This window comes from Ptychodera flava, chromosome 12 (genome assembly GCF_041260155.1).
Source record: "Ptychodera flava strain L36383 chromosome 12, AS_Pfla_20210202, whole genome shotgun sequence".
NCBI lineage: Eukaryota > Metazoa > Hemichordata > Enteropneusta > Ptychoderidae > Ptychodera > Ptychodera flava.
Window position 1 is genome coordinate 33,264,997 of NC_091939.1, and position 20,305 is coordinate 33,285,301.

The window sequence follows — 20,305 nt, forward strand, 5'->3', positions numbered from 1 at the left end:
ACTGAACTATTTTAGTGTCAGTTGTTTTTATGGCTTTGATTTCGGAAAAATGAATCGTAATATCAAAAGCAGCAATATTCTTTATGGAAAGGTTTTACAAATTCATGTTCTTCACATTTACTTTAATTCAAATTGCTTTACCCTTTCAATGCTTCATCTTCATATAACTCTGTTGTGTTCCATGGCAAACTTTGACCCTTGTAGCGGGAAATGGGCTGAAATGCTGGATTTTACTGTAGTAAAAGTTCTATTTGCGAATGAAACATCACTTGTAATATTCTGATAGCTTACAAATTTTAAGATGCAATTTTGTCACTTGGAAATGTGAATTGTTTGGTGACTTGAAAGAAGAAGAGAATATACTGTGTGCTGTTCTTAGTGTTAACACTGAGAATGAATAAACATGTGCTGTTCTTAGTGTTAACACTGAGAATGAATAAACATAAATCCATACTGTACTGGGTCTTACTATGCTCTCAGTTTGACAGAAATGACAGAAATGAGAAAAACTTGCACGGAATGGTTTTATGTATGCTTATCAAGTTTCCTTTAATTTCAGGGACTGAGGAATGCGTGGACAAGCTGAATGGCTACGACTGTCAGTGTCGCCGTGGCTACACTGGCCAATACTGTGAAACTAACATAGATGACTGTGCAGTGAACAAATGTGAGAATGGTGGCCACTGTATTGACGCTGTCAATGGTTATACCTGTAACTGTGTGGAACCATATATTGGTAAGAATATGCCTGTGTGTTCTGAGTTTGGCATAATATCATCACTCTGCACATGTAATAGTTACATTTGAGAATGATCTGATGGTCTCTTGAGTTCATCACTGACATTTTAGATTTTGCTCTTGCAATATTAAAGCTATCCTTCCATCGCTCACATACCTGAGAGCTGAATGTACTCTTCATAATTTTCCAACCTTGTTGTATGGGTCTAATTACCATTTTACTGTTTAACCACCAGGTGTGAATTGTGAGACTGATGGTACCACCTGTATGGAAGTTACATGCCCACACAATGGTACCTGCATTCCTTATCCAGCCAGCACCAGATATGCCTGCAGATGTTTGGAACCATTCTCCCCAGACTGTGAGGGCTGCATGTATGGCTATGGTGGACCAAACTGTGAGCCCTGCAAGCCTCCCCTGACAGGTAATATCCTACTCCCAAAAATATTAAAGAAAAATAAAACAATCAATTCATGTAGTTGTTTTAGAATGCTGTTCTGTAATAATGTCATATATTTTCAGCTGTAGTGAGACTTTTAGCAGAAATCAAGATGGATCTATTGATCGATAATCACATGACTTCGATAACTAAAATATGAAATTTTCAGTACTAAAGTATTTTAAAATATAATATTTTTCTACTTTTATAATCAACAATTGTTCTTCAAAATAACATGGTAATAGTTTGGTATACATATTATTTACATTGAGTATAACCCATGAATGTATGTTTAATGTTTGTGCTCCAATCCATATCTAGGTGTGAACTGTGAAGTTGATGGCAGCGTTTGCACTCCAAACCCATGCTTTGGTGGCGGTATATGTGTACCATACAGAGGTGGCAAGTACACATGCATATGTGCAGGTAAGTTTTGTGTGGAATGCATTTCTCATGATCTTGATGTAGGGAAAGTTATGCTTTGTAAAAAGAAATCAGTAGATGATCAAACGTCATAGTATCATTGAATCTAATTTCCTATTATTCACAGCATTTGTTGTGATGTCATCTGGTTTATGTAATTTTTAGTGTCAGCTGATGATCATAAAATGTGTAGTTATATGTTTCACAGGCAGATTTTGTTTAAGTTGATATCCGTCAACAAACTGTTCTGTATCATCTGTTGCTCACTTGAGCTTCTCAGAAATCACAATACAAAAATCAAGAATACTCACTAGCTATTGTTTTCACATTTGATATGACAGGTAATTTTACAGGACCTCATTGTGAGATTCTGAATGGCATCAACGTCCAAAGATCCTCTCAGAACCCGGAGACAAGGTTTCCACTTGAAGTCATCTATATCATCATCGGTGTGGTAGCATTACTGGTGCTCATAGCAATACTTGTGTGCTTCCTGGTAGTCAAACGCAGACGGGTGCTGTCACAGAAGAGACAGTCCAGCCATGCCAAAATTCGGTACGTCAAATAAAATGTTGTTAAAAAGCAACTTTCAATGTAGAACATGTCTTATATCTGCAGCGTTTGTCTTCATGTCAACAATAGCTGCAGAAGCTGTCAATACAGCCAGATATCCCTCTTTATATATCTGTATATTCAGACGTATATTATCCTAGAAATGTTATTTCGATTACTGAGTATTGAATCAGAAAGAGTAAACAGTAAAATGATGTCAAATAAATTGAGAATTAGAAGAGACAATTTTCCCTCTATGTTAATAAATTTCATGAGAGGAAGTAGTACATTACTGATATGTCTTGTCCTTTGTCTCTTTCCAGATATGACCCAAATCGGCAAAGGATAGAGATGGGACCGGAATTCCAAGACATGGAGGGAGGTCAAGGCCGTGAGATTCATGATCTTGAGAACCCTACCTTCTTTGATTTTGAAGAAATGGTCAGTGCCGAGAGGGCCCAAGAACATGATGAGCAAGCCCGTGCCCATATGGCCAGTATCGCAAACCGACCTGTGCAAAATCCCAAGAACAATATTGTCAGTGTGAAAGTGACCAACGACCTCCGTGCAGAGTTCAACAACCAGGGGGCTCGTTCACATGCCATGGATGAGGCGGAGGAGAGGCCGAGAACTGTAACAGATGGGCAGACTGTGCTGTTCCTCTCCAGCAAGAACAACCTCGGTGACTTTGAGTCTCGTAACCTTGACCCCGAGGACTCAGACGATGATGATCTCAAGAAGGATTTTGTCGTGGACCTCCCTCCTGAAGCAGTTGCCTTCCAGAACCCAGGCTATGCTGATGTTGAACCATCTCTCGGTGGCACACTGCAAAGGCAACCTGAAGATGAGGTGCAAGAAAACGCAGACAAGAACACAAAGAGGAAACCCAAATCCAATGTCAAGGAACTCGCCAGGAAATTTCAAAGGCCCTCATCTGGCTTGCTTTCATCTCAGCAGCTGACCAAGGACAATCCAGTCTACGAATCTGACAGTGTTGACACCGACGATGAACAGAACTAAAGCTACCAAAGAACCTTTTTTGCTGCAGAGAGCTCAATGCATTTCTGTGCAGGAGCAAACCTATATATGCAAATGAAGTAGTGAAAACCCCCGCACCACCCTTCAGTCTGATAAAGTCATGGAATAACAGGGAAAGTGAAACGCTGAGGAAATAAAGTGAACAAAATATAAAGTGAACAATAATGATTGTTTGCCGATGCACTTACTCAGACTTTCTTCCTCTGTCATGGCACTGTTGTCAAATCCACTGCCAAATGGAATCACTGAAAGAAACTGCAGGTACAAATATGATATTTTTCACTGTCTCTGCAAGGTGCAAATTAGAAGCCAATGAATCAGATCTGAGCAACAAGAAGTCATCAAGGGTCACCTTTACAATGAAAATGAATCGTTTGTACAAATGTGTAGTTATTTTTGTGTTGAGATACATGTAACTAGGACAGTCATTTCAGAATGTCTCAAGTGATTTACATGATAGTTGGATTTTCCTCACTGTCTGCATGCTCCATAGATTTGCTTTGCTGGAAACGTGTTTCATGTAAGTTACTAGCAGGAATGCATTGAGAAAATTATTTACACGGAAATATTTTCAAGAAAGAATTTTATATGGAGTTGCGCTTGTACTTTTTATACATATCAGTTTTCCAGAGGAGGGTTATTATACAATGCAGGACATTGAGTGACAATGTGAAAGTAATTTTGCATAAAATAAATTCAAGAATTCCTTTTGATTGGAATGGAAAGATTGGCGATGCAATGGAATGCAAGTTTGACCATGATCACTTCAATGAAGAAATCATTACTCCAGATCACTATTGTAGTGTGCAGAAAACTTAGGTCTCCAGTGACTCAAGGAAGCATCTTCCTGATGGGTTGGTGACAAGGTTATTCTGATTTTGAATCTGCCAATCAGAATTGACTTGGAAGTAGCAGAGACCAGAGTGAGGCAATTTTTAAGTGTCTCAGTGCACGATTTATCAAGTAACTGACTGGGCAGTTTTCGATTCCACACATTTTTTGTAGAAGTTTCTGCAGTTTGTTTTCACGCCAACACCTTTTTCTATAGTTTTAATCTATATTTAGATTGATTTTTATGTGAATTATTCAATATATTCCAAGTTATACACTTGAATCCTACTGAAATGAAATTTACGTGATTTCTGTAGACTTTTCTACAGTTATAGTTTTTACACAGATTTTATATAATCGAATTTCAAACTTTTATATACTATGCAATTATTAGTATGTTCATATGTATAATATATACATCTACAGTTTTTCATATTAAGGTGATTGGCCACTGCATGTTCTACTGTAAGGAGGTCCATGATTTGTTGGTTGTATAGACAAATGGTTATATTAACCAATCAGAATCATTGTGTCTTAACCCTTACATTCTTGATTCTATCACACATTATGGGGACTATATATAATACGTAATAAAGACAAAGAAATTACGACCATTGTTTTGCAAGTGATTACTGTATACTTTAAAAAAAAATTTTCAATGATAGTTTCACAGGTTTTATCTATTGCTGTGGTTGATACCCTACCATTCAAAAGTCAGAAAAGCCTTTTGCCATATCTATGTCAGTGTATGAAAACAAAAAACTGTAAAATGCACAACAAAATGCCCTAAAGCTGCACTACAGAAGTATATCTTTACCATGATTTCAATATATATTTTTTTCCAAATTAGCTTAAGAAGAAGCCATAATTTAATTATTCTTGCTGGCCTAAAGGTTAACTTTTTTCAAACTGCCCTCTAGAGGTACATCTAGTCACAGTCTAGATTCAGAAGATTGAATGATGTAGTTCTCCAGAGAAGACTCAACATTTACATGTTTCAGATATTACATTATATATTACATATTCTTGAATGCTGAAATAATAAAGTTTGCTATCTTACAGTGTTGACTTTTGGAAATTTTTACTGCGGGAATTTTCTCAGGCACTTTGCTTTATAGGGTTCATGTACATACCGGTAGTCTTGGTCTTTTTTATAAATTATTCTTCCCTTGCTGTACATCTTTGTAACATTTTTCTACGACATTGTGTAAAGTAATTGTGTAATTTTGATTGAGATTTACTAACACTCTCCAACTCATGGTCATTTTGTCAATAAAATGGATTAATTAATCATAGAAAGTAGTGTTTTTCAATTTTTGTCCTTCACTAAGTTCTGAACTCCATTAGGTATAAACATTTTTTCCCCGTGAATGTGTGTCTAATGCTAATCTCTCTAGCATGCTTGCGTCTGTTACAGTTGACATTTACATGTATAAATGTTTGTCCATTTTATCTCAATTACATGTCTTTGAAACTCACATCTTCAAGTGACCAAACCTACACCTTCAATCCACAATTGATCTGTATCACAAAAGGAAGGTAAAGTTTATGAATTTTGGCAAACAGACACAGGAATTTCAGGGAGATGAAATGTCATATGATATGGGACTTTGAAATACATGGAATCATGCAAGCAAATGGGTAACAGTTCAGCCATCAAATAGGTACCCACATCATGCAAGCAAATGGGTAACAGTTCAGCCCATTAATGGATTCTCGCCTTTTAATATGGTATACTTCATGCCCTTCTAGCACAATCTTTGAGGAAAAGGCAATCAATATCAGACAACTCTTTGTTAGATAGTCAATCACTTCAATAGAGTCAGTGTAGTCAAACTCCCTTCTCTATACCCTTTTGATTGAAGAAAATGAAAAGATCATTAAGTATATGCTGTGTGTATCAAGCATAAAATGGTGTCATCCGCATATATTTTAATTTTCTCTTGCTTATATGGTAGAATGGGGAAAACTGCTATGGTGTCATCTTTGTGTATATCTGTTTTCCATTCAGACTTGTACTTCTCTCACCATTACAAAGAGGTTTGTGATGGGCACATACATGCCTCTCTCATTCATGAACATAAATTAAGCTTCATTCTACATTATTTAGCCCCCACAACTTTATTATGTAAAATCTGTGACATTTCGCAGCCAAATGATATATCTAGATCAAAAAGATAATATAGGTTTATCGCAAAAGTGTCATTTTCCTTTCTATCAAGTACGTCAGAAAAGAAATGTATTTATTGTTTGGCCGCAAAATGTCACAAATTATTTAAATTCCTCAGTGCAATATTTGTTTAAATAACTGTTTCTCTATATATCGTGATTTCAATCTGTTGTCAGATTTGTGTAAAATACCCACTATAAATCTAACATACAGTAATAGCATACGAATTTGCTATTCATGTCTTTGTTCCTTCGATGACCAAACACATTTTGCTGACTTATGTTCTCATTTTCCACTCTATGCTTCCTTGATCGAATTTATTTTCCTGCAGTATATCTGATTGACGAAGATTTAATAGTTTGTTTTTCATTTTTCTTAGATTCAGGTGATTAGAACAGCGCCCTCATTGGTTCGCCTTACAATTCAACCCTCATTCGTGAGAGAATTTGAATACTCAAGTACAACATAATTTAGCACTCATTAAGAAAAGATGCTTTTTGAAGTTTTGATGATTTCTTGTACTAAGGGCGGGTGGAACTTTCATAATCATTTGGAATGTATTAGTTATTATAAACTTTATTTCGGACTCATTGTCCATATAACAACAAAAGAAAATCTGGTGATAAATATACACAGCTTGGTTAAGTTATACAAAAAGAAGCTTATTCCATAACTTTATCATTTCAGAGTTTAAATATAATGAGTCATACACACATCGTACAATATCATTACTGCTTCTTAGAAGTCTTTGCTTTAAACCATAATTTGCCTTCGCAGCAAGGCATCAAAGTTATTGATTCTGTTAGATATAAACATAGAGCTTGCACTACTACGTTTATCATAACCCAATAAAAGACGAGCAGCATTATTATAAGCAACTTTCAATTTCCTCATAATATTAACAGAATATTTCATCCAATTGGACCGCCATACAATTGATAAAAATATGTTTTGAAAAGAACACTATTGACTTCAAAGGTACATCGAGAAAATTTTCTCATAAGCATATGGCTGATATATAAAAGCATCTCATCTGTCGCTCGATATCGTCATCATCACGAAAGTGATCGTTGAGAACAAAACCCAAATGTGTCTTCTTAAACCCTACGAACCACTTTTGAAAATAGGTAAGAAACACGGCCAAAAAGTGTTTGCATCAAATGTTTTGTCGGAAAAGTGGTGATTCTTAATTGTTTTTAATTCATGAGAACAAAAAAGATGCGGTTATAAAGTAGCTTCAAGAGGACAGTAAAACTTGTCAAACGTTACCATGTAAAAAGTTGTAAAAAGTTTACTTTGACACAATGCACCATGGGTATATTCTTTGCGCAGACTCCAATATGGCGGATATTCGACTAGATGGCGGTAAATTTCATTTCAGAAATTTACTAAAGTCAGGGATTTCTTCTAAGTGAGTGGCAAAAATATCGAACTGAACGCTTTGAAAGGCTATTGAAAATTAAGGTACGTATTCGGTTTTCTTAGAAATCGTATTTTTAATTCGTAGCGTCGATTACAACCTACTTTCGAATCGACTTCAAGTTCATTCTCACTGACAAGGGACATGTTATACGAAGGAGTCATTGCCCGTCATCCGACTTCGCTAAACATTATTGTACAGAAGGTCAGGAACGACCAGGACACGTCCTGGCAGCAGCACCCCCAATCTCACTGCTTTCTCACTGTCGAAGCAATCGTTGGTGTTTGGCGATTGCTTCGACAGTGAGAATGCGGTGTCAGTTCCCCCCCCCCCCCCCCCCGCGTCTAGATAGCACAAATCGCCAGGACACCGGAAGTACTTCCGGTGTCCTTGCGATTTGTGCAATCTTAGACATAGCCTGCTAATCGACTGAGGGGATGGCAGTTGCCCTCTCTAGATTTTTTTACACCAGACGTTGGCCTCTCTGTGAGCTATTCCACTTTGTCTGTCGCTGAATGACTTCGGTAGCCCCTCCCCTTTTCATGTACAGTATGATTTCACAAATGTCATGGCAGAAACGCGGGGGAGGGGGGGGGAGGACTGACACCGCATTCCCCCCTCCCCCGATTTGGCTACGATGTACCGTGGAGTTCAGACTAAAAAGCACAAACTCTACAATTTTCCGTAAATTTAGGGGTCAGACATCTATACTTCGGCCCAAAACTGGCATCCAAACTAAAATTTCCTGAAAAATCTGAATATGATGTACCAAAACCCTGCAGGGTGCATTAAATAGGGCAAAGTCTACATTTAATATCAACATTTCCTTGCTGGTCGAAACGTAGACCATTAAAAAAGAAAAAAAAAAGTCTGCATGCGGCAAAAAAAAAGGGGGGGGGGGGTTCAAAGCCAAAGCAGTATGTGTGCCAGTGCACCCAGGTGCAGAAATAGAATTTTACCATAGTTCAGTTCATTTGGTAGGTCCAGCTATTTTATATGTCAGGTCTTGAAGTCGAATGGTAGAACGGTGGTTTAATCACTGCACTTACGGATTCTCTATCTTATTCATACTATGTGAAACTCTTCAAAACACAGAAATGCAACCATCCATTAAAGTTTTCTGATTTTTGATAGGCACACAAATAATAAGAAATTGAGGGTTAAAAGAATGCCAAAGGGGTGGCCATTAGTGGATAAATTAAAAGGTCATAAGTCATAATCTGGAAATAAACCTTCCTTGTGAACTTGTGGTGAACTTTGAAAGTATGTCACTGATTCATAACACATCAGATGTACAGCACTGTTGTTAAAAAGGTATTTCATCAGGTGCTGGATAACATTTGGCTTCCTGTATGACAGTTTCAAACAATGATTTTGAGACGAGAAAGAACATCAATTTTGAACCACAAATGTAAAATGGATGTCACAGGATAGCTCAACGCTCGTTTCTCCATCCACAGATTCCTACATTTGCCCACAAACCTTACTATAAAGTCCAAGATGGCAAGTCCTGGCATAGAACGCAGCATTGGTGGGGTCAAAGTGCAATTTCCTTGTAAACCCTACCCATCACAATTTTCCATGATGAACAAAGTAAGTCATATATAAAAGTTATTTTGTTGAGAAGCAAATCAATTTCGAAGTGATTTTCCTTACATTCTTCAACATACATGAATTCTTATCTCGCTGTAAATGTGTAATCAATTTGAGTATTCCTTGAGTACTTGTGACAAGATGAAATCATGCAAGACTAATGTACTAAAAAGAGAGTGTGTAAATCAGATTGTATAGCATATTGGAGTAGAAGATATGAATTCAATAGCATTGAATGAGATGAAAAGAACAAATAAGTGTCTCATAGATCAACTTTCAATTCTTAGAGAGCAGCATGTATCATTTTATGATGCACCATAGTGTAGTTTAAGCGTTTTCCTGCCAAGTCCATATTTCACCACCAGGTCAAGATGGTGAAAATTAATGAAACACAACATATTCCATATGGTGTATTTTAACATAATACTGTACATTTGAAGGCTGTTGAAAACATAATACTGTAAAGTAGATTTTTTTGGACAAAAGATGCTATAACATACCAAGCCAAGTGGGTGAAAATACGTCATGTTTTGGCTCAATACCGCTTTTTACTGACTTGGCTGATGGGGAAGTGATACAGTTATTACTGTCTGGCAGGAAAAGGGTTAAGTTTAGATGTCACTGTTTTGTATACACACAGAAATTTACGATATTATTTATAAAACGTATCCTATCGAAACATACCGGTGTTGATATAAAATTTACATTGATAATATTTCCAAATTCCAGAAAGTTTACAGCAAGCGCAATGAACAAGTCAGTCAGACTAAACTTTATAATTCTACATTGTCTTGTGACCTTTGCAATTTCTATTGAAAATGTGGCATTGATAATTTTTGTCAGAATTGTTACTCCATAGTGTAAAAGAGGACTGTATTCATCAATTTAAAGATAGATGGAAAAGGGAAGACTAAAACTCATTTTGGCCAAAATTGGCTAAACTGGTTTGTGACGTACAGCCAGAGTACTTACAAGCAAACCTTCATACAAAATAACCATTTGTAAGATTGTTGTCAATGTACATTTGATTTCAGATAATTCAGGGTTTACAACGTCAGCAGAATTGTTTACTGGAAAGCCCTACTGGCAGCGGTAAAAGTTTGGCACTCCTCTGCTCCTGTCTTGCCTGGCAAAAAGCAGAATTAGGTAAAGATCATTCAGTGTGGACAAACACATTGATGCAGTTGTTTTGACTCTGTCATTCCCATGCCTCTGTATGTCAGTCCAATAGCATCATTGAAAACAGTAAAGCTTGACCAAATTGTGGTATTTGTGGTGGTAAAGACATCGAAGTGATTCAATAGAAAAAGTGTCTTTATTAGCAGTTCTCTTATCTGACATTGAAAGTGATGATTGTTTCTCATGGTAACATTTTCATATGATGCTATTTTAAAGCTCTAGAGTCCTTATTACAATTTTTAAGGACACTAAAATGGTCAAACACTTTCTGGTGACTCGTAAAGTAGTTTCTGTTGAATTGAAAATACATAAACCACAGCATGTACTGAAAGGGACCAATTCTTGTTAGTTGTGAAGTTGTGATTATTTTCTGCATTGTTACATGTGAAACTTTTCCCATGACCTTTCACCTTTTGTAGAGAGACAATTACTGCTGCAGCAGAAAGAAGAGAATTGCTGTAACACTGAAATCGTAATAGGTAAGTGCCACCATACATTAAATGATATTGTATTATTTATGTAAAACTTTTTCCTGTCAGGTTTTGTCTCCATATTAAGTGTCATGAAATGTATTTAGTATATCAGGTACTTGACTAATTGAAGATTCCTAAAAACAAACAAAAACTACGGTGGCCCAAAACTACCTGTTCTCCGCATTCAAAGTCTGCGTCGCATTCAATTGTTTTCTCTCACATATGTCTCTGCATTCAAAGTCTGCATTGCATTCAATTTTTTTTCTCTCACATATGTCCCGGCATTCAAAGTCTGCGTCGCATTCAATTTTTTTTCTCTCACATAAGCTTATGTCTCCGCATTCAAAGTCTGCGTCGCAATCAAATGTTTTTCTCTCACATATGTCTCCGCATTCAAAGTCTGCGTCGCATTCAATTTTTTTTCTCTCACATATGTCTCCGCATTCAAAGTCTGCGTCGCATTCAATTTTTTTTCTCTCACATAAGCTTATGTCTACGCATTCAAAGTCTGCGTTGCATTCAATTGTTTTCTCTCACATATGTCTCCGCATTCAAAGTCTGCGTCGCATTCAATTTTTTTTCTCTCACATAAGCTTATGTCTCCGCATTCAAAGTCTGCGTCGCAATCAAATGTTTTTCTCTCACATATGTCTCCGCATTCAAAGTCTGCGTCGCAATCAAATGTTTTTCTCTCACATATGTCTCCGCATTCAAAGTCTGCGTCGCAATCAAATGTTTTTCTCTCACATATGTCTCCGCATTCAAAGTCTGCGTCGCAATCAAATGTTTTTCTCTCGCTTATGTCTCCGCATTCAAAGTCAGCGTCGCAATCAAATGTTTTCTCTCACATATGTCTCCGCATTCAAAGTCTGCGTCGCAATCAAATGTTTTTCTCTCACATATGTCTCCGCATTCAAAGTCTGCGTCGCAATCAAATGTTTTTCTCTTACATATGTCTCCGCATTCAAAGTCTGCGTCGCAATCAAATGTTTTTCTCTCACATATGTCTCCGCATTCAAAGTCTGCGTCGCAATCAAATGTTTTTCTCTCACATATGTCTCCGCATTCAAAGTCTGCGTCGCAATCAAATGTTTTTCTCTCACATATGTCTCCGCATTCAAAGTCTGCGTCGCATTCAATTGTTTTTCTCTCACATATGTCTCGGCATTCAAAGTCTGCGTCGCATTCAATTGTTTTTCTCTCACATATGTCTCCGCATTCAAAGTCTCGTCGCAATCAAATGTTTTTCTCTCACATATGTCTCCGCATTCAAAGTCTGCGTCGCAATCAAATGTTTTTCTCTCACATATGTCTCCGCATTCAAAGTCTGCGTTGCATTCAATTTTTTTTCTCTCACATATGTCCCGGCATTCAAAGTCTGCGTCGCATTCAATTTTTTTTCTCTCACATAAGCTTATGTCTCCGCATTCAAAGTCTGCGTTGCATTCAATTGTTTTTCTCTCACATATGTCTCCGCATTCAAAGTCTGCGTCGCATTCAATTTTTTTTCTCTCACATAAGCTTATGTCTCCGCATTCAAAGTCTGCGTCGCAATCAAATGTTTTCTCTCACATATGTCTCCGCATTCAAAGTCTGCGTCGCAATCAAATGTTTTTCTCTCACATATGTCTCCGCATTCAAAGTCTGCGTCGCAATCAAATGTTTTTCTCTCACATATGTCTCCGCATTCAAAGTCTGCGTCGCAATCAAATGTTTTTCTCTCGCTTATGTCTCCGCATTCAAAGTCAGCGTCGCAATCAATGTTTTTCTCTCACATATGTCTCCGCATTCAAAGTCTGCGTCGCAATCAAATGTTTTTCTCTCACATATGTCTCCGCATTCAAAGTCTGCGTCGCAATCAAATGTTTTTCTCTTACATATGTCTCCGCATTCAAAGTCTGCGTCGCAATCAAATGTTTTTCTCTCACATATGTCTCCGCATTCAAAGTCTGCGTCGCAATCAAATGTTTTTCTCTTACATATGTCTCCGCATTCAAAGTCTGCGTCGCAATCAAATGTTTTTCTCTCACATATGTCTCCGCATTCAAAGTCTGCGTCGCATTCAATTGTTTTTCTCTCACATATGTCTCGGCATTCAAAGTCTGCGTCGCATTCAATTGTTTCTCTCCTAGATGGGCGTCGCAGTCAGTGATTTTGTGACAAACACATGAGGGGGCTGGCAAGTTTTTGTGAGCGTGACCCTCGCTCCATAACCCATGATTGCATAAGGAAAAAGTATCAGTCTTTCAGTGTTCGTGATCGCGAAAAGCTCATTGATTTCGAAGGTAAGTGACAAAGTTATTCATTGTATTGTAAACTTATGGGGTTAATGATCTAGCCACCGTCTAGCCCTGGATGTATTGGCAGTTGTGGGACGGGCTGCCGTTTTACATTCGGACGCTCATGTGGGACCCATTATGATGCGCCCATACTGGTGAGCAGCGTACCCCCTTGGCTAGATCATTAACCCCATAAGCTTACAATAACAATAAATTACTTTGTCACTTACCTTAAAAAATGAGCTTTTCGCGATCACGAACACTAAAAGAGTGATATTTTTTCCGGATGCAATCATGGGTCATGGAGCGAGGGTCATGCTCACCAAAACTTGCCAACGCCTTCATGTGTTGGAGACAAAATCATTGACTGCGACGACCATCCACAAGCGGCCCAATCACTATTAATAAAGCTTATTATTGAGTTTTTCTCAGTTTTCTCTGTCACTATCAGTCCCTCTCCTTTTCTTCATGCTCTGACTGATCGTAGTAAATAAAATAAATGACTATATAGCCTAACCTCGCCTCTTGACTCTTTATTTATTTTACACCCCATTACAAGGATGTTTATCTCTCATATACTCATCTTGTAATTAATTAGTCAACACAACTAATTATGCGAATCGGTGGACTTATCAAGGGTTGGTCAACATTGGAAAGATAGAGATGTAAATGAAAAAGGAGTTTTAGTAACCTTTCCTATCTTTCGCGATGTTGACTAACCTATAAAACCCCTGATAAGTCCATGGATTAGCATAATTAGTCATGTTGACTAATTAATTACAAGATGTGTGTATATGAGTTTTGCGTCCACTCAAAATCCTAAAAGGTACGCGGGTAAGCGGCTAAAAAACACACACAGAAAATTTAACACAAAATCTGTTTGCCTTTATTGGACAATTTTTCTCAAACTACATGAATACTCCTGTCACAGTGTGACACACTGTATGATCACTGTATGCATTTTCATAACAAATGGATCAAAATAAACAGTCATTCTTTGACGTTTGCTTTTCTCTTATTAGTTTTAGATTTCTTTCTTGTGTATTCAAAGTGTCCACGTGTCAATACCATTGCACAGCAACTCGACAGCCTCATCAAATTACTTAAATCTGGACAGTTAGAGGAATGGGTACACTATAACAGTATACAGTAGCGGTCTTTTGTCCTCAAGTTCTTGTGCGTTTCTTTCAAGTTTCTTGTGATGTCTATGCTCTGATGGAATGTCATAGTTTTGCTGAAAGGTGTCTGTTTTGAAAGAAAACACCAAACAGAAATGGTAACTTGTAGCCTCTGCATTCAATTTTAGAAAGATGGGGCATCAGAGAGAAGAAGAAATTGGTGATATAATTGACAAAAGTATTCCCTGTAGCTTCCTCGGGACCATCCGTAAAACCAGCACCTTTCCTTTCAATCAAATAAAAGAAAGCATTTCGCAATTGTCAGTCTCCACACACAGACTCATCAGACCCAAATTTAAGTGTAAGCTTAATCTATATTCCTTGCACTTTCAAAGTACCACACCCCAGATCGATTGAAAAGATGAAGTATCATGGCATAAATGGAAATATTCTACAGTGGGTCAAAGCATGATTGACAAATACAAAACAGCGAGTAGTCATAAATGGAGCATCACCTGAATGGAGAATACGTAACAAGTGGTGTCCCAAAGGGTTCAGTTCTTGGACCAGTACTCTTTCTAATCTACATCAATCATACTGGTGGTAAATTAGTTCTGAACTCAAAAATTTGCTGACAATACCAAAATATATCATCCCTTGTGAAATTGTAGTGATCCTGACATTCTACAAGCTGATTTGGACAAGCTACAAAAATTGAGTGAACACTGGCGGACGCATATTGGCTACAACAGCCCCCACAATAAATACTCAATGAACAATATTTCACTTTGATGTACAACTGAAGAAAATGACTTGGGCTATCTACTTCATTCTACTTTAAAACCTTCAAGCATATAAGATAAGTTTGCAAAAAAGTAAACAGAATGTTAATCTCATCAAATGATCATTGTCGATCAAATCAGAAATGTCATTCTTCGTCTTTACAAGGAACTTGTGAGACCACAGCTCGAACATGCAGTACAAGCTTGGTCACCTTGGCTACAAAAGGACATAAAAATCTTAGCACGGCAAATAATACCTAAACTTCAACACTACAATTATCAAAATAGACTTAAACAACTTGGTTTAATAACACTTGAACAAAGAAAAATTCGTGGCGACATGATTCAACTCTAGAATTAGTTATCAAAGGCCATGACCACTGTAACCTTTCACTTGAGTTAGCAGCCGACTCGAGAACTTGAGGACACTGTCCCAAACTTCATAAACTAATGTACTGTTCGACTTCACACAAGAAAGTACCTTTTTCAGCAAGAGTTGTGGACATCTGGAATAAATTACCAGCCGATGTCATTAATGCAGAAAGTGTGACCCCCTTCAAGAGCAGCTACGACCGCCTACTACAAGTTTGAACTTTCACAGAGGGATTCTAATACACTTTCCCATACTCAAACTGAACAAAAAAGTACGTAAGCGGGCCTTTCGTTTACAGGACTGATCTCTGGTTTATTTTTTGTTTCAAGTTAAAATGGACGAATTAACCAAATTTTTGGCAAACCTAAAAGACAAATTAACTAGATTAGGCCTCAACACTTTCCGATTTTTCTGTCTGCCATACTCTCTGAGTCGTAGTACCAAAGTCAAATCGGCCGACTGAATCTCTCTCTGTTCAAGTCCCGATTGCTCGCAATGACCATGCCTTCAAGTTGCCGTGCAAAGGTTTCCTGCTTTTTAACTTCAATTATTTCCCTGCTTTCATCCAGTTTTTATCGTGACGACAAAGCCACAACAGGCAAAGCCACAACAGACAGTGAGAACGTGAGGCTCCGGCGTGAGGCTGAGAGTATCGACAGGGGTAAATGTGTAGAGAGTACTGTTTTACGTCACCGCATGGTCCATTAGTGAAATCTGACTGCCGTAAAGGAGTGTTTCGTCGCAAAGTTAAAAGTCACGACTTGTTTTTGCGGCAAAATAGCGCCACCAACGGTGAAATTTTGAAAGGAAAGTTTGTGTTTTTTTTCCGAAAAATCTCCAAAAACCTAGGCGCGCGCGGACGCAAAACAAAGAATTTACTTACTTTGGCCTAATAAGCTTATTAATAGTGTTTGGGCACCTGTGGCCCATCTAGGAGAGGAACAATTAACTGCGACGCAGACTTTGAATCCGGACACATATATGAGAGAGAAACAATTGAATGCGACGCAGACATTGAATGCGGAGACATATGTGAGAGAAAAACAATTGAATGCGACGCAGACTTTGAATGCGGAGACATATGTGAGAGAAAAACATTTGATTGCGACGCAGACTTTGAATGCGGAGACATATGTGAGAGAAAAACATTTGATTGCGACGCAGACTTTGAATGCGGAGACATAAGCTTATGTGAGAGAAAAACATTTGATTGCGACGCAGACTTTGAATGCGGAGACATATGTGAGAGAAAAACAATTGAATGCAACGCAGACTTTGAATGCGGACACATATGTGAGAGAAAAACAATTGAATGCGACGCAGACTTTGAATGCGGACACATATGTGAGAGAAAAACAATTGAATGCGACGCAGACTTTGAATGCGGAGACATATGTGAGAGAAAAACATTTGATTGCGACGCAGACTTTGAATGCGGACACATATGTGAGAGAGAAACAATTGAATGCGACGCAGACTTTGAATGCGGACACATATGTGAGAGAAAAACAATTGAATGCGACGCAGACTTTGAATGCGGAGACATATGTGAGAGAAAAACAATTGAATGCAACGCAGACTTTGAATGCGGAGACATATGTGAGAGAAAAACGATTGAATGCGACGCAGACTTTGAATGCGGAGAACAGGTAGTTTTGGGCCACCGTAAAAAACATTTTTTTCACTGACTTATCTTCTTAAAACATGTTGTAACTAAGTAAGTCGTACTTTGGTTTCAAGGGTGCTCTCATTTTGCCGTGTCTATTGTATGTAAAGCCCTCCAGCCAATGCGCAAGGATGTTACATACCATATAGAATCTGTATGTCAAATAAATTACTGGGAAAATACAGGCTTGAGTAGCCTCACTGTAACTACATGTACCGTAATATGACAGCAATGTAATGAAAGAAAGTATTACTTGTGAACATAAGAGAACCTTGTGAGATACACGTAGTTTGCACCTTGAAGATGAAGAACTGAAACTTTTACCCAAACTTAAATGAGAATGTTGGATCTGATGTATGTGTTTACTTTCTCAAAGTTATGTGAAAGTTTGGTACAAAAGTAGCTTACTGTGGCTACAGACCTTTCAGCAAATTAACATGATTGTTAGTGGACACACTAAATATTTACTGACCCTGCCTGATAGTACTGATTATATGGTACACCGCTGTATGTTTGTCTCTGATATTCTAAGAACCTTGATTTTTTTCACTGACTGTGAATGACAGCTTGTGGAAATGGTAAATGTCACCATGTAACCATTGATATCAAATATCATGGAGATGCAATTACAAGTTAGTTTAATGCTTGATTTAGATTTGTCTTTGCTCGCAAATTGTCATGAAAGTATGTTCTGTTGCTGAAGTACAAGAAAGGACTAGTGTAGTTGTGCAGTTCATTTGGCACTTTACAGTTTTATACAACTGTTTACATTAACACTTATCCTATGCTGCGAATTTTTATGTAAATCATCGGTATATATCACCTCTTTCACAATTTTGTGAAAATTCTGAAATAACAGGAAAACAAGGGCAGATTAATGCCGTTATGTATGATACTTTATATTCTTGTTCAGGAGAAAATCTAAAAATTGAAATAATGTGGTCAAAAAACCAATGCGGTCAAAAAAGTCAAAGGTCATTCTAGTACATTGTGCTAATGGAAAAGGTTAATGACTAAACTTGCTTTCAAAGATTTAGTGGTCATCTCCATTGGGAAAAGTGAATGACAGTGACACTGTAGTATATCCAGTTCTTTTTCTACACTTTACGAAATTTGCCATCAGCCAGATCATGATAAATAATTCAGGTGACTGGAAGGTAATTTTATGTGCCAAAACATGATATTGATTACTGCTTCTCTTTGTTCACTCTATTTTTCAAAACAGATAATCCAAATTGCCAATGTCACTGCCACCGTCCACCTGGGACAGCCATCAACAACGGCATTCCCCAGCCTATGCAGGCAACCCAGCAGATGCAAAGTATTGTGAAGCAGATGCAGGCTGATAGTGCTGTGGATATCCAAGGTAAGCATGATGTATACACCTGTGTATAAGGTAAGGGGGATGTATACACCTGTGTATGAGGTAAGGGGGATGTATACACCTGTGTATAAGGTAAGGGGGATGTATACACCTGTGTATACACCTGTGTATAAGGTAAGGGGGATGTATACACCTGTGTATAAGGTAAGGGGGATGTATACACCTGTGTATAAGGTAAGGGGGATGTATACGCCTGTGTCCAAGGTAAGGGGGATGTGTACACCTGTGTATAAGGTAAGGGGGATGTGTACACCTATGTACAAGGTAAGGGGGATGTGTACACCTATGTCCAAGGTAAGGGGGATGTGTACACCTGTGTCCAAGGTAAGGGGGATGTATACACCTGTGTCCAAGGTAAGGGGGATGTATACACCTGTGTCCAAGGTAAGGGGGATGTGTACACCTGTGTCCAAGGTAAGCCTAATGTACACACCTTTGTCCATATGTGGACAAGAGAGATGGGATAGACACTGCAAACAGCAGCTAGATAAAATCATCAGATTGTGAAATGATTTATGCTCAGAAGCAGTGGCTTGCACTCTCCCTTTCAGAGGCCATCACATTGATGTCACTTTTCACTGTTAGTTTCAATAACACAAAGCGTGTGTGTTGTGTGTGTGTACATGACATCTGTGGTGTTTTTATCAGGCTGCATATCACATCAATGTGCAATCAGTGTCATCAAATACCGACCGGTAATGGCAGAAAATGACTTCCAAATAAGGCAACATTCTTGGAAATTGCCGGAAATGGTACAAAGTCAAAGCTAAAAGCTGTCCGGGGACAAATTATGGGTGATGGATGAGGGTCTGGCTAAATTGGTTTTGATTGCAGCTTGATATGGAATGGTACAGGCAAATATTGACAGTTTGACAAGTCATTGCCTGTACAGGAGATGATTTACATTGTGACTGTGTACAGAGGATGGATGTCGGACAAGTAAATTTGTCTCTTGTGTTCTCATGAATTTGTCTGTAAATCTGAATCAAACATGACTAGGGCCCAAGTCATCAAGTAATTTCCAACGCTGTGTGTATCCTCAGTGATACTTTCTGGATGGGATGTACCCATTTTACTGTTGTACTGTGGGAAATTCCAGTTGATAGTCTCTGGTTATGGGCGTAACTATTCCATTAGGAGGGGGGGAGGTTGTTTGACTGAATTCAGATATTAATTAAAAAATGGGTAAATGCTACCAGTCCTGGTAGCATTTACCTGCTTTCTCAGTCAAAGTTATCACCCCGACAAATAGTCTTGATGTCTTCCATAACCAAAATCTTTTCATTCCACATTGTACCAAATTCCAACCTCCTTGGTCCACTTGTACATGCCAAAATATTCCACAGAAATCATGGTCATATCGAACAGGTCGATAAAAGGGAAGGTGCATTTGAATTCCCTTTTTATTCCCACTCAAAGATTCTCCTTTCCCTTCTAACAAAAAAGAAAATTCGAAAATAAAATTATAGCTGTTCACTTGGAAATAAAATTAGTTTTTATGTAGAAACATTGATTTGCAATGTACTGAATAGACTCTTCTAGTCTTTATTGGAACAATATATATTTTAATAGTGTATCTCTCATACTGCCATTTCAAGTTCATATGTCACCATAAGGTCAAGTTGGTTACAAGCAATGAGGCATAGCAGGTCCCATACATTGCATTTTAATAAATTGAATATTTGCAGGCCTCTGAATATCTAGATATTGTACATGTGATTTTTAGTCACCGAACCTGCTGCTACACACTTGCCATGCCAAGTAGGTATAAATAGGTAAAAAATTTGTCACATAAGGAATTGATACTGTCTGATAGGATTAGGGTTATGAAAGTTAATGAAACCAG

The 20,305-nt window shown here is 37.9% G+C and overlaps 2 protein-coding genes across 4 annotated transcripts in view; both read left to right on the top strand.

Moving 5' to 3' along the window:
• Window positions 1-5,321, top strand: part of LOC139145680 (protocadherin Fat 4-like) — a 42,646-nt gene extending 37,325 nt beyond the window's left edge. For both annotated transcript variants that reach the window (XM_070716979.1, XM_070716978.1), the window contains exons 27-31: window positions 560-736; window positions 975-1,163; window positions 1,500-1,604; window positions 1,943-2,156; window positions 2,477-5,321. In XM_070716979.1, the coding sequence (XP_070573080.1) occupies window positions 560-736; window positions 975-1,163; window positions 1,500-1,604; window positions 1,943-2,156; window positions 2,477-3,173 (1,382 nt within the window). In that variant the 3' untranslated portion in view covers window positions 3,174-5,321. The remainder of the gene's footprint in view (window positions 1-559; window positions 737-974; window positions 1,164-1,499; window positions 1,605-1,942; window positions 2,157-2,476) is intronic.
• Window positions 5,322-7,521: 2,200 nt separating this feature from the next.
• LOC139145682 (Fanconi anemia group J protein homolog) overlaps window positions 7,522-20,305 on the top strand; it is a 72,405-nt gene continuing 59,621 nt past the window's right edge. Inside the window, exons 1-5 of one of the 2 annotated variants that reach the window (XM_070716981.1) lie at window positions 7,522-7,656; window positions 9,073-9,205; window positions 10,240-10,351; window positions 10,804-10,863; window positions 18,301-18,441. In XM_070716981.1, coding sequence (XP_070573082.1) covers window positions 9,113-9,205; window positions 10,240-10,351; window positions 10,804-10,863; window positions 18,301-18,441 — 406 coding nt within the window. In that variant the 5' untranslated portion in view covers window positions 7,522-7,656; window positions 9,073-9,112. The remainder of the gene's footprint in view (window positions 7,657-9,072; window positions 9,206-10,239; window positions 10,352-10,803; window positions 10,864-18,300; window positions 18,442-20,305) is intronic. The other variant, XM_070716982.1, reaches the window with a different exon arrangement.